The sequence below is a fragment of the Meleagris gallopavo genome, chromosome 28 (genome assembly GCF_905368555.1).
Source record: "Meleagris gallopavo chromosome 28, MGAL_WU_HG_1.1, whole genome shotgun sequence".
Taxonomy (NCBI): Eukaryota; Metazoa; Chordata; class Aves; order Galliformes; family Phasianidae; genus Meleagris; species Meleagris gallopavo.
Window position 1 is genome coordinate 2,746,429 of NC_139431.1, and position 20,425 is coordinate 2,766,853.

Consider the following 20,425-nt stretch of genomic DNA (forward strand, 5'->3'; position numbering starts at 1 on the left):
GCTGATTCCTACCACTCAGCAAGATGCCTCTCAGCATTTGCTCAAACGTTAGCTTGAATTTATGAAATGGAAGCAAACACGTTTTACCGTGAGGACCGATCATCTCAATGGGGAAAGAATTGAAGAACCCACCTGATTTATTGGCAAACACCGTTTGCATGCTCCTTCCCACCACTTAGCACTGCCGATCCGCATCCTGCATTCTCTGTCCCATGCAAGCAAAACTGCCCAGAGGAGGGACCCCTCAGCCCTTCTGCTGCCTTCTGGATGACCATCCAGCACTTCTCACCACACCTTCCTGAAGACACTGAGCAAAGGTACTGCAACCCTGCAGTGAAGGATCTGAAAAAGCAGAAAGAGGGGCCAAAGAAAGCTGCAGCCCCCTCCCGTGGTACCACGGACCCCCCTGTGCTCACCTGCACCCAAAGAGCATTCGCACCTCCTCACAGCAAAGTGTTTCCTGCTGCAAAGGCAGAACAACTGCTACACAGCACGTGGCAGAAGAGAAGGACCCACTCGTGACGTGCTTTTTGTTGCTGTTTTTTTAACCAGTAAACTTTATTTATATATAACAACAGTACAAAGTGAGTCCTTGGCTTGCAAAATAGGAGTGTTTCATATTTACAATAGGTACACAATAATATATTAGAATAATAACAAAACCCCCTTTTTCCTTGGAACATTTTTAAATACTTAAACTTTCTTACATTTTTCTTTTTCCACAGCACTTGTAAAAACAACAACAAAAAAAAAAAAACAGACAATCATCTTAAAAAAAAATATAATACAGAACTCCAGTGTGTCAAGTATAACGGGAGGGGAGGAACCAGAGAACAATAAGGTGGAATGGGTACGGATACAAATCCATTCGTTATTCCTGCCAACACACGACCCCTAGAAATGGCATTATTTACTATAAGGAGCAGGGCAGAAAAAATAAAAATCTGTTCCACGATCCATACCTCTACATTCTATGACATCATGGGGCCTCGCTTCTGGGGATCCCAGAAATTTTAGTACCTGTCTGTTCCCTCCCCTTTGGAGGCCCAGAGTTTGGGGCACTGTCCATGTGACGGATGGAGCCTGCAGATCTGAGTACATCCTTACTCACTGCAGGAACACACATTTTGTCATTATTATATTCCACTTTTAGAAAGGAAGAAGGAGAAGGGGGTGACACAGGGACAAGAACAAGCACACAAACACTGCCGTGCCCCACAGCATGGCCACAACACCTGCCACCCTGTGCCACCCTATGGTGCCATGTGCTTCGAGCAGCGCCTTCCATGAGGAGAAAATCCCTTTGAAGACTTCCATCCTCTTCCCCTGTAAACCCAAACCACACTGAAATCGTGCATTCAGGTTTGCTCAGCCCAGTGGATCCAGAATGCATCTTCTTCACGGTGTACACCAACATCACTTAATCTCATTATTTTCCCATCCAATGTCCAGTTAAAATAAAGTCCTGCCTATGTGAGAGCAGGACAGCACAGGGCGATGAAGGGCTCTCACCAAGGACATGTCCATGGCTCTCCCAGCTCACCCAGCACGCATCCACAGGCAGGGCAGCAGCTCCCTGCCTCGATGGTTCACAAACTGTGGCACAAATGCCATTCCCAAACTGGATGGCAGAAGCTTTGTGGCATTTTAACGCATCTTTGATATCAATTACTTAACCATCCCCAAACACTTTTTTCTTTTCTCCAGGGTACAGCCACTCATGTGTTCTCATGATGCCCTCGCTTGCTCCACTCGGTCCATTTTGAGCTGAGCACTGGGAATGGAGTGGAGAGAGACCAGCAGGCAGGAGTGGGGCTGGGTGAGAGCTGGAGGCACTGGAGCATCCCAGGATCGCATTGAGGCAGTGGGCAGCTCAGTGCTCTGAGCCTTGGACTGACAGCAAGGACTTGCACTGAGGTCAGCATCACACAGAACACAAACAGAGAGCATTACATCCTCTTGCTATTGGCTTCCATGTGCCCACCCAAACCGCTGGGTATGGTAGGACGTTTTTGGTGAGGTCCATTTCAAGGCAGGGTGGATAATTTCTGCAGGACCGGGCCATTTTTAAGACAGAGTGTTGAAGGCACTGCTGTGATGGAGGTCTCTGGTGGCCGGGCAGCTGCGCCTGCCAACCCCACGTGTCCCAGCACCGTGTGTCCCATCCCCGCTGAAGGCCCCAGGGAGTCCACAGCAACCCAGCTGTTCTGATGTGTCCTGCCCTCCTTTAAGCATAAATCCATCCCTTATGGCACAGAGGGGACTGCACCTCTGCACGGTGCTGGGTATTCCACAGCAGGGCTCCTGCAGAGACGAGCTTGCCTGTAAGTTAGACTCTGGTATATGGGCTTTTAATAAAGGCTTTCAAGGTGGAGAAGCATTTGATTAGCACCTTGCTCCCCCTTGGAGTGGGTGCTTTGATAGTACATGAGCAGAAGATTAAATGGAATTATTTAAGCATTGACACCAGGCAGAGAGATTCCAGAAAGTGACGTCTCCCACTTTGATGTCAAAATACCTGAAACGAAGTGAACTGGAGAACCACAACACCAACAGCCCTGCAGGAGAAGGGGCCACGAGAAAGAGGTGAAATCATTTAAGGCAAAGTCACTGCCCCTCCTGACCAAACCTTGAGTCCATTTGCTGCAATGCAGAGGAAATGCCCTTTGGAGCTTTTCAGTTTCCTCTCCAAAGAGTAACTGAAGAGTTGGATGCAAACAGGGCAATAGATTACGAGTTCTTTGCCCCAAGGGGATATGTTGCTTCATCCCATGTAACTGACCACGAAGATCCATAATTCATGGCTACCATCACAAGTAGATGCTCGGTGGTTTATCTAGACCACTCCTTCCAGTCAGCACCGTGCTGCTTCTATGCCATCCTCCTGATGCCTTCATGGTGATGGATGAAGAGCTATTCCTGCTGTCTTCCTTGGGAGCACTCAGACTTCAGTACCCCACTGTTCTGCAAAGAGCTCCTCTTGGTTTCCCTGTCCTCCTCAGCTCCACGCAGCCTGGCCAGGAGACAGGGACCAGGCTGTGCAAAAGCCTCATGGAGAGATGGGCAGTAAGCAAAATGCAGGCTGTATGGCAGCACAGCCAGCAGCACCCAGGTCTTTGCTTTGGTATAGTCATATTTTATCAGCCCCACAGAAATAACTGTTTAGATTAATATTTAGAAGTGTTTGAAAACCATTTTGAGTGTTGCAGAGTACCGTAAGGATTTGGTGAACAGTCTGAATATCAATACTCAAAGCAATGACCACAACAACATACGTCCTTCCCACACCTCTCTCTGCACAGCTCTCCCATCTCAGAGCCTCCCATCACACAACTCAGACTGTGCTGCACGAGGCTGACCACCAGGACTTCCTCCACACTACTAACTGGACCCAGAAAAAATGCACAGAAGCAAGTGGGCTCAGCATGGCTTTCAGCAAAGGGTCGTTACAACACCGAGTTTCCTGAGATGTTTGGATGCATGTCAGCTCCTCCTGCTGGCCCTGGGACCTCATCCCACAACAAGAGACACCTCTCTCCTGGTGCTTACTCTTCTCTGCTGCACACAGCAGACTGAGGTCCAGACCACCCACCTGGTGACTTATGGTGCAGCTCCACAGCGTCGTGCTCAAATACCCCAAACATCCAGCGTGCTGCTCCTTGGCAACTGGGAAGAAGCAGCCTCAGGAGGGACTCTGCTGCTGTCAGTTCCCATGGTTGATGCCTCTCTCCCCAGCAGGTCCAATGGCCCTGTCCTCCCTGTTGCAGCCTGCGCAGATATCAGCATTTATTACAGAGAGAAATATTTACAGCGCTCCTTCCCGTCCTGTCACTCTACAAAGGGACACATAAGCTTTGGTGTCTTTTAAAGAAATAACACTCACAGACATTTGCCCGTCACTGGCCACAAGAAGACGTGCCATCGGGCCAGCGAAGAACGGAAGGTAACGACAAGACGCTTGGACAGACACACGGACAGCAGCTGGCACAGACAGCGCTGCCTATGGGTTTCCCTTGTCTAGAGCAGAGATTTCTTTCCCTTCCTTCATGGAAATGAAAGCCATGGGCCTGCCCCGTGGGTGACATCACCTACGATCCCGCGCTTCTCTGGTCCGCAGCCATACAGAGAATAATAAACAGCATCTTGCCACAGCTCGGCATTTCAAGTATTGCTCACTGTAAACATTGGGTTTGGGGTTGGTTTTACTGCAAGAGCCACGGACAGCTCCGCTCTCCTCCTGCCATGGCTGCAAGAGCACCGCACTTCAACAGGATCCTTCTGCATTCAACAGTAAATGAGATTTAAAATATAATATATATATATAGACACTATATAAATACATAGATAAAGCTGGATTTCAAGACAAGTTGGACGATTGGATGGTTTTGCAATTCACAACAATTTCCTTCTAGTGCCTACGGGTTACTCAGCCACTGAACTATTTCTGGCTAAGCTGCTATTTTGCTTGTGTGGATAGGTGTGGTGCAAACTTGTGCTCATATTTTTTATAAGATCCCAACAAGACTGCTGTCTTCCAGACTTTCCAGTTGGTGTAAGAGTCCATTTGCAGATGCCTGAGCACATCCTCGGGGCATGGTGAGGATGGGATCAGGACCGAACCTGGCTGCCAAGGTAATCTCTGTGGCTTTTGTGAGTTTTGTTCTGTTTCTTTTTTTTTTTTTTTTCCTTTTATTTATTTTTTCTTCTTTTTTTTTCCCTTTTTTTTTTTTTTTTTTTCAAAAACACCTTTAAATAAAGTTTTATTTCCTAATATACATCAGACGATTTTCATGCAAAGCAGCAGTCATGGACACATCCAGACGTTGCAGGTTCTACCTTTCCATGAAGAAGTGATCCACCTTGAGTTAACGCTGATTGCGGTGCTTTGTCTTCTTGATCTTTCTGCCTTTTCAAACCAGATCCCATGTGATTTTGAGCGCAGCCAGCCCCTGGGCCATCCCTGCTCCCCTTGACGAGCATGGTTGTTGGGGTGTGCAGTGCCTTTCTACTTGTTCTCCCTCTGAATCCCCAGGCGTCCGTGCCATGCTCTTGCCCCTCGCTGTCCGTGTGCACTGCAGCCTTCCTTCAGCTCTCAATGGACATGGCACCAATGAGTTGCTCTACTTTGTATGCCAGACGCTGCCTCCGTGCCTGTTCGTCCTGCTCCAAAGCCCCAATGAGCTGACACAGAAAGAAAAAAGAGAAAGAAATCAGTGAGAGAGCAAAGGGTGGGCAGGACTGCAGGGTAGGAAGGCGCGGGTAACGTGGAGCATTGATGTGGTTCAAGGGACAGAAAGAGCCTGTGAAAAACACCAGATAGATCAGGTCCCTAGGATGGCATGGGAACATTTCCCAGAGTACCAAAATGCCCCGTGTTTCCTCAGGAGTAGTTGACAGCGAGAGAAACTGGGATGGAGCAGTATGGCCAACACTTCCTTAGGATGTGTAGCTTCTGAGGTTCTCCACTGATAACAAATCCCTCAGTCTCACTCTAATAGTTCTGTAGTGGAATATAATTCTTCAGTAACAAATGGTGAAGCAGTGCAGTGAGCACCCAGCCGTGCTCCTCTGCTTGCTGGGCTGCTCAGTGCAGAGCCCTGTACCTCGGGCTCCACATTCCTCGTCTCATTTAGCATGAAAGTTATGGGATTTTAAAATCTAATTGGAAAAAAGCTACAGTATTGTATCACAAATGCATACATGCAATTAAAACGACAAAACCCTTCCTTTTAATGGACACAATTGCAAAATAGGTTCTTCTTGCACTGAAATGAAGGGGTGGAACAGATGGTGAGAACTTGGTTTCAAGTGAAGCATTCATTAAAGGAGCTCAGGCTGCCAAGAATTCTGTGCAAACAGGAGTGAGCACCAATGCACCAGGGATTTGTACTATGCTGCTCCCACAGGACAGGGACATTCAGGGGGAGTTTCACTGGGTCACGATGATTTTTTTTACTGCATTTAGGAGCGAGATGCACTGTGCCAAGGCTGAGGAATTAAGTAGCTCACCCAATATTTCAGCTATCAGTTCTCCTGGGACAAATGCTGCAGAGCAGGACCTCAGCCTCACTGCGCACAAACAGAACAGATGTGGGCAGCAGCCATACAAGCTACAGCCATGCTGCAATGAGGGGAATGTCCCCATGCCCCCTTCCCACGGGCACCCACCTCCTCGCTGTATTTGCTGACGTAGGAATAGATCTCGTTGAGTGCACTCAGCATGTTGAACTCAGTTGAATGCAGACGTGACTGCTCAGCCAGGTATGCGTTCATGTCCTGGTCGCTGATGGCTGGCAGCTTGGCAATGTCTGCATAATACCTGCAGGGACCAAAGGCTCGGTGAGGAGCAGGGAGGATAAAATACCCCCTCTTCTCCTTGGGATCTTATCACTGGGATGCTATGACTCCAACCTCTTCGCCCAGCTCCTACCTCTCCACCCAGCTCTTGTAACTGGGGATGTCCTTGGCGTACAGCAGCTTGTTGGATGGGGAATCCTTGCCCAGGCGGTGCTCGGAGGTGGAGCATGAGTCCATGAAGGTCTGAGCCACAACCGAGAGGCAGGCATCCGTGATGCTGCCTTTGTGGATGTCAAAGACGAACTGCGGGTTTTTGATCACGTTCACCCAGAAGCGGAGAGGGAGGCTGCAGGGAAACCAAGAAACAAAACTGGATGTTAAGAAAAACCTGAACAGATCCTTCCTGTGCTGTGTGTTCCCTCTGTGGTGGCCGAGGAGTGGGGCTGAGCCTGGGGATGTGTGGTCACCTCTGTGCCCATCATCTGCTTTGTCCCCAAATCCCAAGGCCTTCACAATCAAAGGGGAATTATTATTCCTTTTTTCTTTGGCTGTACAGCAGGATCAAAAAAGCAGCTGCTGCTTTCTATTACCTTTCAAGTCTTGGCTCTCTCCATCCAGCTATGCACAGAGGGCTGCAGCCTTAACTCTTGCTGCGCTGCGGGCCAGCAGCTCAGCTGCACTCTGCAGTGCCCACGCCCTCCCCTCCATCGCATCAGCTCTGTCCTGCAGCTCCTTCTGCTCTGACCTCCTCCGGCAGCCTACGCCTCTCCCCACTCTCCAGAAAAATTCTGGCATTGCTGCTCTGCTCCATTCCCCAGCAATCCTGCAGCTATCAGGACACTGCCCTGCAGGGTCAGAGCTCACAAGTGGGTCAGAGCCCCCAGTGGTGCCAGCACAGAAACCCCCACCCCATGATACTTTCTTTGTCACTGCTTCAAGAAGACTCATCTCTATTTGCAATTCAAACGTTTTTATCCTAATAACTCCTTCTGATGCTTTCAATAAATTGTTTTTTGCTCCCCACTGCCTTAGCAGGGAAGGCAGCTTTTGCAGACGCAGTGATTAGAGGCTTTTAAAGCCATGCGGGACTTGGGGGAATGCACAAAGTCTTCAGGGAACAGCCATTTGTTGTGGGTTTTTTTTTCCCCCCTCTCTTGCAGAGGTAAATTTCCAACCCACAGAGCTTTTAATCCTAAAATAACAGAAGAGCAGAGCTGTAATAGCTCCATTGTTTGGGGAAGGCTAAGCTCGTGGCTCAGGATTGGCACCCAGAGCCCCATCCGTGTGGGACAGCAGTGCTAGTGAAGAGGTCTGCACGGCTCCGTGCTGCATTTACGCACTGGGGCTACAGCACCATGCTGCTCCAGCCCTTCTGACACCTCTCCCATCTCTTTTTCCCCCACCACAACAGCCACATCTTACCAATTGCTCTTCCACGTGTGCCGTACATCTGTGTCGTGGATGCTGTGCTTATCTGCCTGCTCGTCCAAGAAGTCAAACATGTACTTGATGGCCAAGGGGAGCGCGCTGCCGCGGTGCACCGTGCTGAACAGCGTCTCAAAGAGGTCATCCACAAACTTCTGCAGCGTGCCCTGATGGGAGCAGCATGGCAGCTTTTGTTTTTTGGGTATGGGATTTTTTGGGGGATATTTTGGGATACGCCTGCTTGGTGGTTGCTAATTTGGGTTTGATGTTAGAAACTGCTGTTGCATAAGTACTCCAATTTGGGGGCTTGTCTGTATCCTACAGTAAAGCATATGGGTTTTTTATACCATTGAAAGGAAAGTGAGCTTGGTTAAGTTGCTTTATTGTTATTTCACCAAATCACAGTATGGCCAGGGCTGGAAGGGACATCAAGGATCATGAAGTTCCAACCCCCCTGCCACAGGCAGGGCCACCAACCTCTACATTTAATACTAGACCAGGTTGCCCAGGGCCCCATCCAACCTGGCCTTGAACATCTCCAAGGACGGGGCATCCACAGCCTCTCTGGGCAAACAGCTATTTAAACAGCTGAGTTTAGAAACTGGGTTTGCACTGCTGATAAGGGGGAAACATTCATAAGCTCAGGGGTAAATTTGAGGGTTGGAACTGGTTGATGTTTGAGGTCCCTTCCAACCCAAGCAGCTCAATGGTTCTATGGAAATGAACCCCCAGAGCATGACAGGGGGCTGAGGATCCCCAGTGACCACATGGACATCCCTTCCTGGGCATCTCCCAGGCAAGCTTAGCACACCATTTACCTTTGTAGCCAGCAGCCTTGTCAGGTAGATCTCGGACACCATCTTGCTGCCCCGGTCCCCCTCCTTCTGGTCACCGTGGTCATGGTTTTTCACCAGGTGCCAGACTTTGACACCACTCTCCAGGTCTGGGGTGATCATGGGGGCTCGGGAGCGCAGGCTGTCAGGGCTGCCGGTGTAACGGAAGGTGGAATCTGAGTGTGAGAGGAGAGAGCACGCTCAGTGGAATGCCTCCTTCCATCTGCCTGCCTTTGCTCGGCGATGGCACTGCTCTTGTTAACGCCAGAATCATCTGCTCTGATTTTTTTGCAGGGCAGTGGAATGCAATACCGTACAAAATAGAAGCATTTGCCAAAATAGGCCATGTACTTATAAACAAAGCACACGTTGGTCTTCACCAACCACAGAGTCCCCCAGCCTGAAGCTTTCTCCTTCTGCACTCAGATGTGAGGCTCCTCCCCCTGCATTTTCATCCCTTAGCTGCAACACAACAGCTCCATGCAGGATGCCCCATGACTCCCAGCTCATGCATGCAACACCATCTACTCCCAGTACCAATATTCTGCACAGTAGGTGCAGAAGAAATGGTTCTTCCTGAGGCTTTCTTAGAGCAACCAGAGATGGACTCTGATCACAGAGCCTCGTAGAAGCAAGGAGCAGAGGCAATGGGATCTACCCTACTGGCATGGAGACCAAGAAGGGATGAGGGACATGGAACTTCCCAAGCAATGTGCTCCCTTGGACATCATCTTCTGTGAGCCAAGACAAGGTGCTAACAACTCGCTGAGGCCATCATGAGTCATGCACTGCTCATTTTTGTACTCTCACTGAATTCCTTTGTTCTGTGGGAACCTCATGTGTTTTCCTAAGTTGAGCCTTTTGCTGCTTGCCCTTCCCAGGAAGAGGAAGGAGATCAATCATAAATCAGCCAGGGGAAGTGTGCAGCTCATTACAAAACTAGCTAGATTTTCATCCCTGATTAGGGCTTAGATAAATGAGTACTCCAACTGATATAATTAAGGAGACAGACAGGGGGACGGCTAAGGAAACATCTAGTAATTCTATTTTTAAGCGTAGCTCTGTACTGATATATAATGGGGAAAGTAAATAAGTATCTCATTTAAATTCTGTCGGCGCAATTAGAAGTATTAATCTTAACGTGAGGAATGATAATTCATATTGGTGGCTCACAAAGGCTTTTTCACGTGGCAGAGATCGATGAGCCCTGAGGACTCCGTGGTGTGACCTGGCTTTGGTTTTTCCATCCCCTGCAGAGCCAAAGCAGTGGGCTCCAGTTGTGTGGTGCTGCCCAGCAGAAACGTTCTGGACCAGGAAGCCTGACTAAGGGCTTTCCTGCAACAAGGATGCCCAGTTTGAGAGAATAAATTGTTTGGGGAGCTATAACCAGGACAGGGAGACGGGTTTGCCAGGAGCCCCCTCTTCTGCAGAACGCTCTGCACAATGCAAGATAATAAGAGATCAGCGCGCCAGAGATTTTGCCACCGCTGCCTTTTATGAAAGTATATTATTACCATTATTGTGGATTTAGAGCTATAAATGCACACCTGGCACCTAGCAGGCTCATTTATTCAGACCGTGGAGTCTTTAGGGACCATCTGCAAAGTGCCTTAACCATGCTATTATGCAAATAACCAATTCCCAGGAGCGCGAATGCTAGCGCATCGAGTTCACACTGCTGTTACCATTTCTGACCCATTAGCTGAGATGGTGGGATCCTCCACTTACAGGAAGAATAGATGAAGGAATTGTTATTTTTTCCCTCCCCTGCAGCCCTGCTTACAAGGAGAACACACTCTGCTCTCTTTGCAGAAAGGTGCTGTGGTTGATGGCTGGACTTGATGATCTCAGAGTTCTTTACCACCTTAATGATTCTATGGTTCCAGGTGCAGCACCCTCTGAGCCAAAAGCCATTCCCAGGACCTTCCCCAGACCCACGTTCCCAAGGGCTGCTCATGATGTGCTCCTTGGTGCTTCCTTTTCCCCCCTCAGATTCGTAGACTCATAGAATGGCTGAGGTTGGAAGGTACCTTAAAAGATCGTCTAGTTCCAAACTCTCTGCTCCTTTCTGCTGTTCTGCTCACAGATGGAAAAGCCTTTGCAAAAAGCCAGCAGCCAAGCACATTTTTCTGTTTGGCACACAAATGCGGTTTCCTTTTTGACAGCGTGCTGCAGTCCTTTGGGGCAAGCTGCTGCTTTTTTTGCACCTGATTCTTTCAGGTGCTGCCCTCACCCAAGGCAGCCCCTACACCCACCAGGACACATCCTTGCTTAAAGCAGCTCTGCTCCTCACCGTATCTGCTGATGGACGTGCGGGAGATGCTGGCGGAGGCAGGGATGTTGTAGGAGGAGGTCTGCTTGGGGACAAGAGCCACGACAGAGCGGTCTGACACCTGGGGAGGGGAGAGAGAAGAGGTGAGCCAGACAATGCAGACAACAGAAATGCTTGGGGCTCAGGTTGGCACAAAGCTGATGGCACCACGCTTGGTGCCTTGGGTCAAGGAGAAAGGTCTTGCTGGCAGCCCTGGGCTTCCGGTGTTGAGCCCCATGCTGGGTCAGACCCTTAGGAGCAGAGATCAAAGGAAAGCAGTGATAAATCAAGGGACAGACTGAAGATTGCTTTGGTCATTCTGATTTAAGATTGCGTTTTATGCAATAAAAATGAGAATCTCAAGAATTGTTGTGATCCAATTTAAGTAACAATGCAGAGGGAATAAAACAGCCGTGATAATGTTATGGGCCATAAAACATTCCTATTAAACCATTTTTTATTTTAACAATTTTTATGAACTTTAGAAGTTTGATTTACAGCCCAGCATGTCATACAGCCATCTTTCAGGGGTATTAAATCGTCCATCCCTCTGCTGCACCAGAGAGGGAATTAAATGCTGGGAAGTCCAACCATAAACGAACATTAGTGCTAACAAGGTTTGGTTATGGCAGACTTTAGTAGCCATGTTTAATTTTATCCTCCCTATAAATCCAACAGCCACTGGGTGTTTCTTAACACATTTCTGTTAATTAAGGACCTGTGGGTCTCATGGGAATCTCTGCACCCAGCACTGCCTGCAGCACAGCTCCTGCACCACGGCCCTGCTGTGCATTACAATGAAGTTTCAGGCAAATGGGCGTTGTTATTATTGCTAACGAGAGTGGAAATAACAGCCACTTGTGTTCCACAGCAAAGAGGTGAGATATTTCTGAGCAAAGCACTCCCAACACCTTTCTTATTTCCTCCGCTGCTCCTGCCTCATTCCATTCAATTTATTAAGTCAATGGAAGGAACAATCAGTGGCCATATTATTATCCAGGGGTGTCATTAGTTGCCACTTCAGCTCAGCTCCACCTCGGAAGCTGAGCACTGGGATGCAGCCCGGGGTGAGGACAGCATAGGTTCCCATGCCCTGAGCACTCCCACTGATTGAACCCAGGGTGCAATGGCTCAGCCAAAAATGCTGACGTACAGAGCAGTGTCATACGGAACACAAGCTCCTTTTCCACCTTATTCTGCTGCTGCCACACTGCCATTAAACCTAACTTCAGAAATATTCTGATTCTTCCTTCCCCCAGCTGGAAACCTGCTGCACAATATGCCTTCAGGAGAGGAAAGATGGAGCTGGGCTGCCACCTCCGTGCCACCTCCCAGCAAGATGCAGCCCCAGCAGCTCCACGGCCATATCCTCATTTCTGCACGCTCCTTCCCTCTCTGCTTCTAATTTGTCATTTAAAACAGTTTTCTAATCTCTCAGCCCTTCCAGGCTCCCGGTACCTGACAGCTACTCATGCTCTGCTGCCTCCTAGTTAACCCTGCACGAGCCACTGTAAATCATTCAATATTAAATTCAGGGTTTCATTTTTCTTCAGTAGAGCCACACAGGGCCGGATTCTCCCGTGAGGTTTAATATGCACAAACCAAAAGGACACTGCATAAATGTAATACAACGTGGTTCAAAAGCTCCAGAGAGAACTTTAGCAAAGCACTACACCTATTTAACCCATACGCCTATTATAAAGATGAAGAAATAAGCAGCAGGCCTACAGCTCTCTATATAATTCTATAAAGTGGTTCGAAAATATTACAGAGGGTGAAAATACCCTTTTAAATCCAACCTGGCTTTTGCATCCCACAAAGAGTACATTTTGCCAATTGTGGCAGATATATAGTGGGTTGTTTTTTTTACCAGCCTAAACATGTAGAAAATGAAATATGTACGTATATAAATCTAGAAATCATCTCTCCAGTCCTCCAGAAACCAATGACAACCTCCATCCCCCTCCTGCAGCTCAAAGCACAGATGTGCTGCATGCTACTCACCCTTCCCTGCTGCCCTGCAGCTCTCCATGCTCTGTGCCATGCATTTTCTGCACCCCAACAATCCTGGCTTAAGCAACCAGAGAGCAGAGCCGGAGGCAGCACTGATTTTATACCCCCTTCTAAGCAGTGCCTTTGCCCAACATGTTTGTTTTACTGTGCAGCCCTGGAGCATCTGTATTTCTGATACCTAATAAAAACATTTATTACTGGAACAGAAAAAAAAAAAAAACAAAAAGAATAAAATGGTAGAAATACCAAAAGGAAAAAAAATAAAAATCGCTGCTGTTTGTTTTTGGCAAAAGCTCTGCCTCGGCGAGATTCCTGTTGCAGTGCAGAGAACTTGGCTTTGTTTCATGGCTGAAACAGCTCCATTCGGGCTGCACGGAGCTGTGGCCAGAGCCATGTGTGACTGCTGCCTATTTAGGTACTTGGCAGCAAACTTCCACTTTGTTCCAGAGCAAAGCTGACACTCAAGTGGCAGGAATAGCTGCGGTGCTGTGAGTGCTGTCAGGATTTTGTTTATTTTAAGGCCAAACTTATGGCTTGGATTTGGATGCACCAAAATGAAGATGGTCCCTCCCTTAGCACCCAGCTCACATCAGAACATGAATTTCACTGGTGACTTCCTCAGCTGACTTCTAAAGATCACGAAGCCTCACTGCTCCCCTGCATGCTGGATAATCCCTTGCAACTGCCAGGTGGAGCCGACGTTAAAAACAACAGAATTCATCTCCCATGGTAAGCTGGATGCACAAACCTTCAGGCTGGAGGATTGGTTTATATGGTGTTGGTAGCAGGACTGCTGTGAGCTGACTTGGAAAGCTCTGGGATTTGGAAAGCAGAATCCCCTCTCTTGTCCCTGCTGCCTTCCGTTCTGTGCCCTCCTGCAGCCCTACAGGCTCAGCCCTCCCCTTGCTCTGTCTTACAAGCATGGCTAGCAGCTTTAATTTAACCAATTTTCAACCCTGCTAGGTTCTTTAAGATCCATGTCAAGGTTGCTTTCCTGTCTAATGCAGAAGCACATTGAACCACTCAGGTTTCTCATGCAAATGTGACCTCTCCGTCTGCCTGGAAATTAAATTTCTGCCTTTCTGTTCCTTCATCATGGCAGCCTTCTGGGAGCTGCCTACCCAGGCCTGCTCTCACCTGGTAGTGCAGCAAGGTGTTCAGTCGCTTCCAGTCGCCTTCAATCTTGGTGGTGATGTCTTCATCCTGCAGCACCACGCGTGCGATGCGGCCCTGCCGCCACTCTGCAAGGCAAAAGCGATGGATGCATTGGTCAGAGTGGGGACATCCATGGGCTCATCCACTTGGCTAACCCAAAGAGCCTACAGAAATGCTCAACAGGTAAAGAGGGACACCCAGAGAAGGCATTGAGCCCCTACCCAAGTCCATGTCGACAGCTCTCGGTCGCTGGGAATAGGGGACGTTCTTGTACACCGCATCAAGGATTTTCTCTTTGACCTGGGTGATGGTATCACAGTTCAGCACCTTCACAGGGATCTCTGGACTGTTCTCGTTGTCCGGATTCACACAGTTCAGGATCTGGGAAGAAAGGAGAAGCACACCATTCCCTTAAGGGCTCCACACAGAAGCAGAACAATAGGAACACAGTTGAGTGGTGATGGATTGATTGATGGTTGGACTGGACGGCCTTAGAGGTGTTTTCCAACCTTAACGACCTTATTAGAATAAGTGTCTGCACAACAAGCAACCCTCACGGTAAAACCCTGCATCTCTATTTGCCTCATTGCTGCTGCATATATATATATATATAATTAAGATAGCAGTCCTCATATGTTGATTTTCCTTTGCTGGAGGAAGGACAGTAGACCAAATAGGATATTGGTACCTACGAGTTGGGCACAACCCCAAGCTACCAGCTAGGGACACTCTTCAATGGACTTTACTGCACTGCTCATGGCAGCGCTCCCATGGCAGGCCTGGAGGTCAGCATGGCTCATGCCCAACGGGGAGGACAGCAGCAACCCAGCTCTCCCCCAGCATTCACTCACCAGGGTCTTGTACTCAATCTGCTGCCGGATCAGCTTGTCCTCGCTGAGCGAATAGCGGGCTTCCCCCGTGATGGCATCAATTGGACCCTTCTCCATCTGCTGCTTGATGGCACAGTACAGCATGAAGAGTGGCTCTCCGGCACATTCCTGCACAAAGAGACCGGCGGCGAAATCAACCCAGGGATGAAGTGCAGCTCCACCAGGGCTGCTGGCCCACGGACAGATCTTGCACATGATTAATTGCAGCAGAGGCACAGCCCCGTTGCCTTAATCATTAGCACATGTGCAATCGGGCTCAGCCCCCCAGCAGCTCTGGCAGAGCACAGCCAAAACTGTTGCTTGATGGTTGTTGTGCTTGGCTTGGTAAAGCTCTACTGAATCTATAGGGCTGTAAAATGGGAATCTGAGATCTTGATCTCATTGTTCGCTCCCATGAAGTAAACTCTGGGGGAGCTTCCAAAACCAAAATTAAATTGCAAAACTATGGAAGTGCAGCATTGGAGGTGCTTAAAGAGGTGTGAGCCCTCCAGAGGGGCACAGCCTGGAGTACTCCAGAGGACACAGCTGGGTGATACTTGGTGCAGCCAAAGCCAGGGAACGTTAAACAGAAGAGCAGAAAACCTTCTCCCAAAGAGAGCCTTTCAGCAATGCTCAAGGAAAGCAACAAAAACTTGATTCCATGAGATTGTTTTCAATCTCAGATTTGCCCCATGCAGGCGGGAGAGCAAAGCAGCTGTGCTCCGCTCCATCCCTCCTTACCTTGAGAAATTTGTGGAGGAGGAAAGCAAACCAATTCGTCAGCATCTTCTCAGCCACCGACTCTGTCCTAGGAAAGCCAGGAGGAGGAGAGGCACATTACCAACAAAACCAAACCCTCGCACAAACCAACCTCAGGAAACAGGAATGGCCAGAGACAGGAGGAGAGGAGCATCCTGCTCCCCACAGCAGCAACACCATCACTCAGCACAGCTCCCAGCGCACGCAGGCAGCACGATGCAGGCAGCTCATCCCCAGCTGACAGCCCATCAGAGCCCTGACAGGGAACAGGGAGCCTGGGGACACTCAGCTCTGTGCACGTGGTGCAAATTACAGCCTGGCGCGGTAAATCACTGGGATTTGCACTGGGCTGGCAATCAGGGACAGCAGAGTGACAATGGCAGGAAAATTGCAGCTTTATCCTCGGTCCCACCCAGCGTCCTCTCCCCACATTGTGCCCAAGATTATCTTTAATTTCAATACAATAGCTCCTAATGATAGCTTTTAATGCTGGCTCTGCAGGACCCTGTTTCTTTTCCTGGGACAGGGACGCTGTGCCTCCAGTGCTGCCCAGCAGCACGGCCCTGGTGCAGTATTGCAGCAGGTACAGCAAAGCTCTGTGGGTCCCATCCTGCTCCTGACCAGTTTTCCCTGCTCTTCCCTGACTGCTCTGCTGACTTGAATTAGGGACTGCATCTTGGTATGTATTTATACAGCACCCAGCGTGTTTGGGGATGCTGGCATTTAATGAAAAAAAAAAAAAAAAAAAAAAGCCAACAGGGTTTGATCACAAAGTCAGACAGATCAAGTGCAAAAAAGGAGCCACAGATTTCAACAAACAAAAACTGACACCAGTCTGCAAAAAAGACCTGGGGTTACGTTATCTATCATCTCTTAGGATCACAACATCTGCCAGGAATTTGCGAAAATGTCTGCAGATCCCCAAAGAATTCCAGCCTGAATTGATTAACTGCCTAAAAACTCATCCTGCAAATTGACACGCGCACTGCTCGCCTGTTTAAATCACTTCCACTGCCCAATTAAGGAGGAGCACCAGCAGCACACTGCCGTGCCAGCCTGCCACGAGCCACAGAAAATGCAGAGGCAGTGACGTAGCCAAGAAAAGGATTAAAACACAGAGTGAAAATCATGCGTTTGGGACGAATACTGATTTAATAAACTACTTTGTTAATAGAATATTAGACTAATAATTGGCCAGGGTGCGGATTAGCACTACTAGCAAGCTACAGATCCAGCTGGGTGCTTTGTGGGATGGCTCTGGTGCCCAGTTCTGGCACTGGGAAGCAAGCAAAGCTAAACAAAAAGAGCCCAGAGAACCCCAAAATCAATATGTATTCTACTCATTTTCCCTGCTGTATCTGGGTCTCTCAGCTGCTGCCTGCTGTCTGTGCCAGGAACCAGAGCCGCCATTTGATTTAATGTCAACTTTTTTGCTGTCTCCCATGAGGGGTCACAGTGGAGGAAAGCGAGAGGGGAAAAACGAGAAGAAAGAGAGGGAGAACTGAGCGCTGATTGGCAACGACTGCCACGAGAGAGCTCAATAAATAAAAGCACGCAGTGCCTTGCTTTGTGGCTGTTTGCTGACGATTAAGGAGCGGGGCAAGAAGACACAAATTAAAAGCAAATTTTTGCTTTCTGCATTCATTTGGTTTCCCTGTGCCAGGCGCGGGTTTAGGAGGAGAGTTTTAAGAGCTAACCCACAGTAAGTGAGCAGAGCCATCCTGCTGCCAGCACATTCTCTCTCCCATCTGGGGATGGGCGGGAGGAGATGGGAAGGAACGACCCCCAGTGCCATCCCTGTCTTTCAGGAGCACCACAAAGAGCCACGAGGGATGGCTGAGGCAGAAGGTGCCTTCCCAGCGACGCACCAAACCACGGGGGAAATTAAGACGGCTTCCTTTCCCGAGATGAGTTATTGCCTCTGCAAACACAGCCAGTCTTAAAGCAATTTCCTGTCAAGTATATTCATGATGGTTGGAGCAATCCCTGCATTTTTCCTGGGGCTGTGAAATCGTCCCATTTCCCTTGGCTGCAAGGTGCCAGCGGGGCACTACGGGCAGCACTCAATGGGATGTGGGACGACACGAGCAGGGTGTGGATGAGTGGATGAGCATCCTGCCCTTCCCTGCTGGCTCCCCACGCATTGCCACCCCAACGGCTTCGTTTTCCCATCTGGTTTTTAACCATCACCACGAGAGCACCCAGCACACGGCAGCGCCAGCCCTCCCGCTACCTGCGCAGCAGCAGCTTGGGGTGGTTCTTGTTCTCCAGGTTCTTCTCGATGAGGTCGGACAGCAGCTGCTTCAGCACATCAGTGGCGTATTCCAGCCGGCCCTGCAGCCCCGTCATGATGAGCGAGGCCACGTTGCCGCGGTCGCGCATGGAGAAGCTGCGCTGCAGCTCCAGCGTGCGGATGAAGGTCAGCAGGAAGACTTTGTTGTTGATCAGCTGAGCGAAGAGCTTCAGGGCTTTCTCCACGCTCTGCTGCCCGTTCCCTTGGACCTGTGGCAGAGAGCAGCCATCAGGAGGGAAGAAGACTGGAAGGCACCACGTGCACTGGAACCTTTGGTTTCAGACCTAGCTGATGGGACCCACAGCACTGCCCAGAAGTGATGAAGAGTGGGGTGATGACAAAGGGGTGATGCTGCTGTCCCACCCCATGGGACACCCACTGGGGCACTTCCCCACTGCCCTGGGTTACACTCTACAGCCAACAGCCCTACAAACAATGAGTAATTTTGCTTGTTCTCCACAAAAAGTGGCACTCTTAGAAGTGAATTAAATACCAGTTTTGATTATTGCTTTACTATGGGGCAAGTGTAAAAAATTGAGGCTTTCAGCCAATTCCAGACTCAAGTAATTCATTACAAATGGATGAGCAGCGTTAAGCCGCTCTTTACCAAACATCTTGGAGAATTATGTATTGGTTTTACTGATGTTACATAATCAAGCAACTGTGTAATTGGCAACACATTTATCACTTCTGCAGTTCTATTTTTCGTGCGGAAAAAAACAAATACGAAGCATTCATATTTATTTGCTAGAGCTTATATAGTGATGGCAGCAGCAACAGTGGGTGGGACTGGGAAACTCAGGGCATGGAGATGTGGGTCCAAAGGCAGCAAATGGTGGCCCCTTGGGAAGGAGCCAGATTTAGTGGTTGAGTACTGAAGAGCCCTTGCATGAGTGCACAGAGCAGTGGGACCTCAGTAAAGCCCTGAGAGGAACGAGGGCACTCACTGACAGCACAGCCAGAGGCAGCCCACACCTAGGCACTGTGCTTGCCCTCCTGTGGGCATGCCATGGAACAGCAGCAGGAGGATTCCTGGGCTGAGAAGCATCTAAAAGGACACCAGGAATTCATCCAGCATCATTTGCTGCTGGGCTAGAGCAATTCCCAAACCAGTATCCAAACTGGAGGAGAGGAACCAAGCAGTGCGTGATGAAGATATAATGCCAAGCTCTTGGCTACAATGAGCTCGGGGTTCATCCTGCTGGCCCCATGGTTCCTAACAGGGCTGGGGGAGGAGATCACTGCCCACCCGTTACCTCCAGCTCCCGCAGCACAGGGTGGTCCTCAATGCCAGGGAAGAGGACCCTCATGGCATACGTCCGGTAGTCGAGGTATGGGATGCCAGAACGGTCCAGGTCACTGGTTAACTCGTTGATGTCTGTCTGCAGCTCTGCAAAAGCTGTTTGGGGAGAACAGAAAAAGGAGAAATGCAATGCAACACTGGCTCAGAGAGCATGCAGCAGTGGGTGCAGAGCAGAGCCTGCACGGAGCTCATGCAGACCCTCACCCTTGCTGGGAGCGAGCACACTGCAGAGAACAGATGCCAGGAACAAAAGATGCTAATGAATTTGTATGCAGTTCACACCTGTGTCTGTGCACCTGAAACACTTTTAAAAAGGCTGCAGACAGAGATGAGGATCTCTTTTCAATAACCTGGTGCCTCCCTTATTCTCCTTTCTTCTCCTACCAACAGTTGCCAAAATAATCAAATCCGATGCAGATCAAATCCAAGCAGAAAGTGCCTGTGCAAGCTCAGGGAGGAATTTTTCTTCCTCTCAGAACAGAACTTCAATGTAGATGTCAAGGTGGTATTTGTGGCCCTGTGCTCATTCTACAAAGCGGAAACCTTTGGCTCAGGAAGGTCTCTGCCCCCCAGCCACGGTGTGCCCCTACCAAAGCAAATGGCATCTCCAGAACGTATCTCATCCTTTGTCTTTCAAGGTTTTAAAATCAGCTGAACTAATCCTAATCAGCTGTTGATTGGGACAGAGCTCACACTATAACATTTGCAGCTACTTTTCTTTATTTTGCTTTAACTTAAGCTCCTTTCCAGAACACACAGTTTCTCTGCAGCCTGACCCTTCCCCATTCTCCATCTCATTCTGTGCCTTTTCTGGAGCCCTAAAAAGCCATTAGAGAAGGGGACACATTGTGCAGTGCACCCTGGGGCTGCTGCAGCCCTCACCACACGACCGAGGCACGCTGCTTAAGCAGGATCAAGCTCTAATCCTATTCTCTACACATTAGGCAGGCAGAGCCCGTGTCTGCCACTTGCTCTCATTACTGTTTCCCTGTGGGAGCACGTGCCCTATTGCCAACGTTGGGCAATGGGGATGGCTCTGGTGGGGACCACTGGAATGGCTCCAGGGGGGACTAAAGCAAGGTCCCAGCGCCCAAAGAGGAATCAGACCCCAGAGAGAAGCTGGAATGGCTGGATGGAGGAGGGAGGACCAGCGTTCAGGTATGGGGT

At 49.3% G+C, this 20,425-nt stretch overlaps 1 protein-coding gene across 4 annotated transcripts in view; it reads right to left on the minus strand.

Annotated features, from left to right (window-relative positions):
• Positions 1-527: 527 nt before the first annotated feature.
• PLXNA2 (plexin A2) overlaps positions 528-20,425 on the minus strand; it is a 178,508-nt gene continuing 158,610 nt past the window's right edge. For all 4 annotated transcript variants that reach the window (XM_085210206.1, XM_085210208.1, XM_085210205.1 and 1 more), the window contains exons 21-32: positions 19,212-19,354; positions 17,896-18,164; positions 15,645-15,711; positions 14,886-15,032; positions 14,256-14,415; positions 14,017-14,120; positions 10,849-10,948; positions 8,541-8,731; positions 7,720-7,889; positions 6,431-6,643; positions 6,169-6,319; positions 528-5,181 (exon numbers count right to left, since the gene is read on the minus strand). In XM_085210206.1, coding sequence (XP_085066332.1) covers positions 5,086-5,181; positions 6,169-6,319; positions 6,431-6,643; positions 7,720-7,889; positions 8,541-8,731; positions 10,849-10,948; positions 14,017-14,120; positions 14,256-14,415; positions 14,886-15,032; positions 15,645-15,711; positions 17,896-18,164; positions 19,212-19,354 — 1,811 coding nt within the window. In that variant the 3' untranslated portion in view covers positions 528-5,085. The remainder of the gene's footprint in view (positions 5,182-6,168; positions 6,320-6,430; positions 6,644-7,719; positions 7,890-8,540; positions 8,732-10,848; positions 10,949-14,016; positions 14,121-14,255; positions 14,416-14,885; positions 15,033-15,644; positions 15,712-17,895; positions 18,165-19,211; positions 19,355-20,425) is intronic.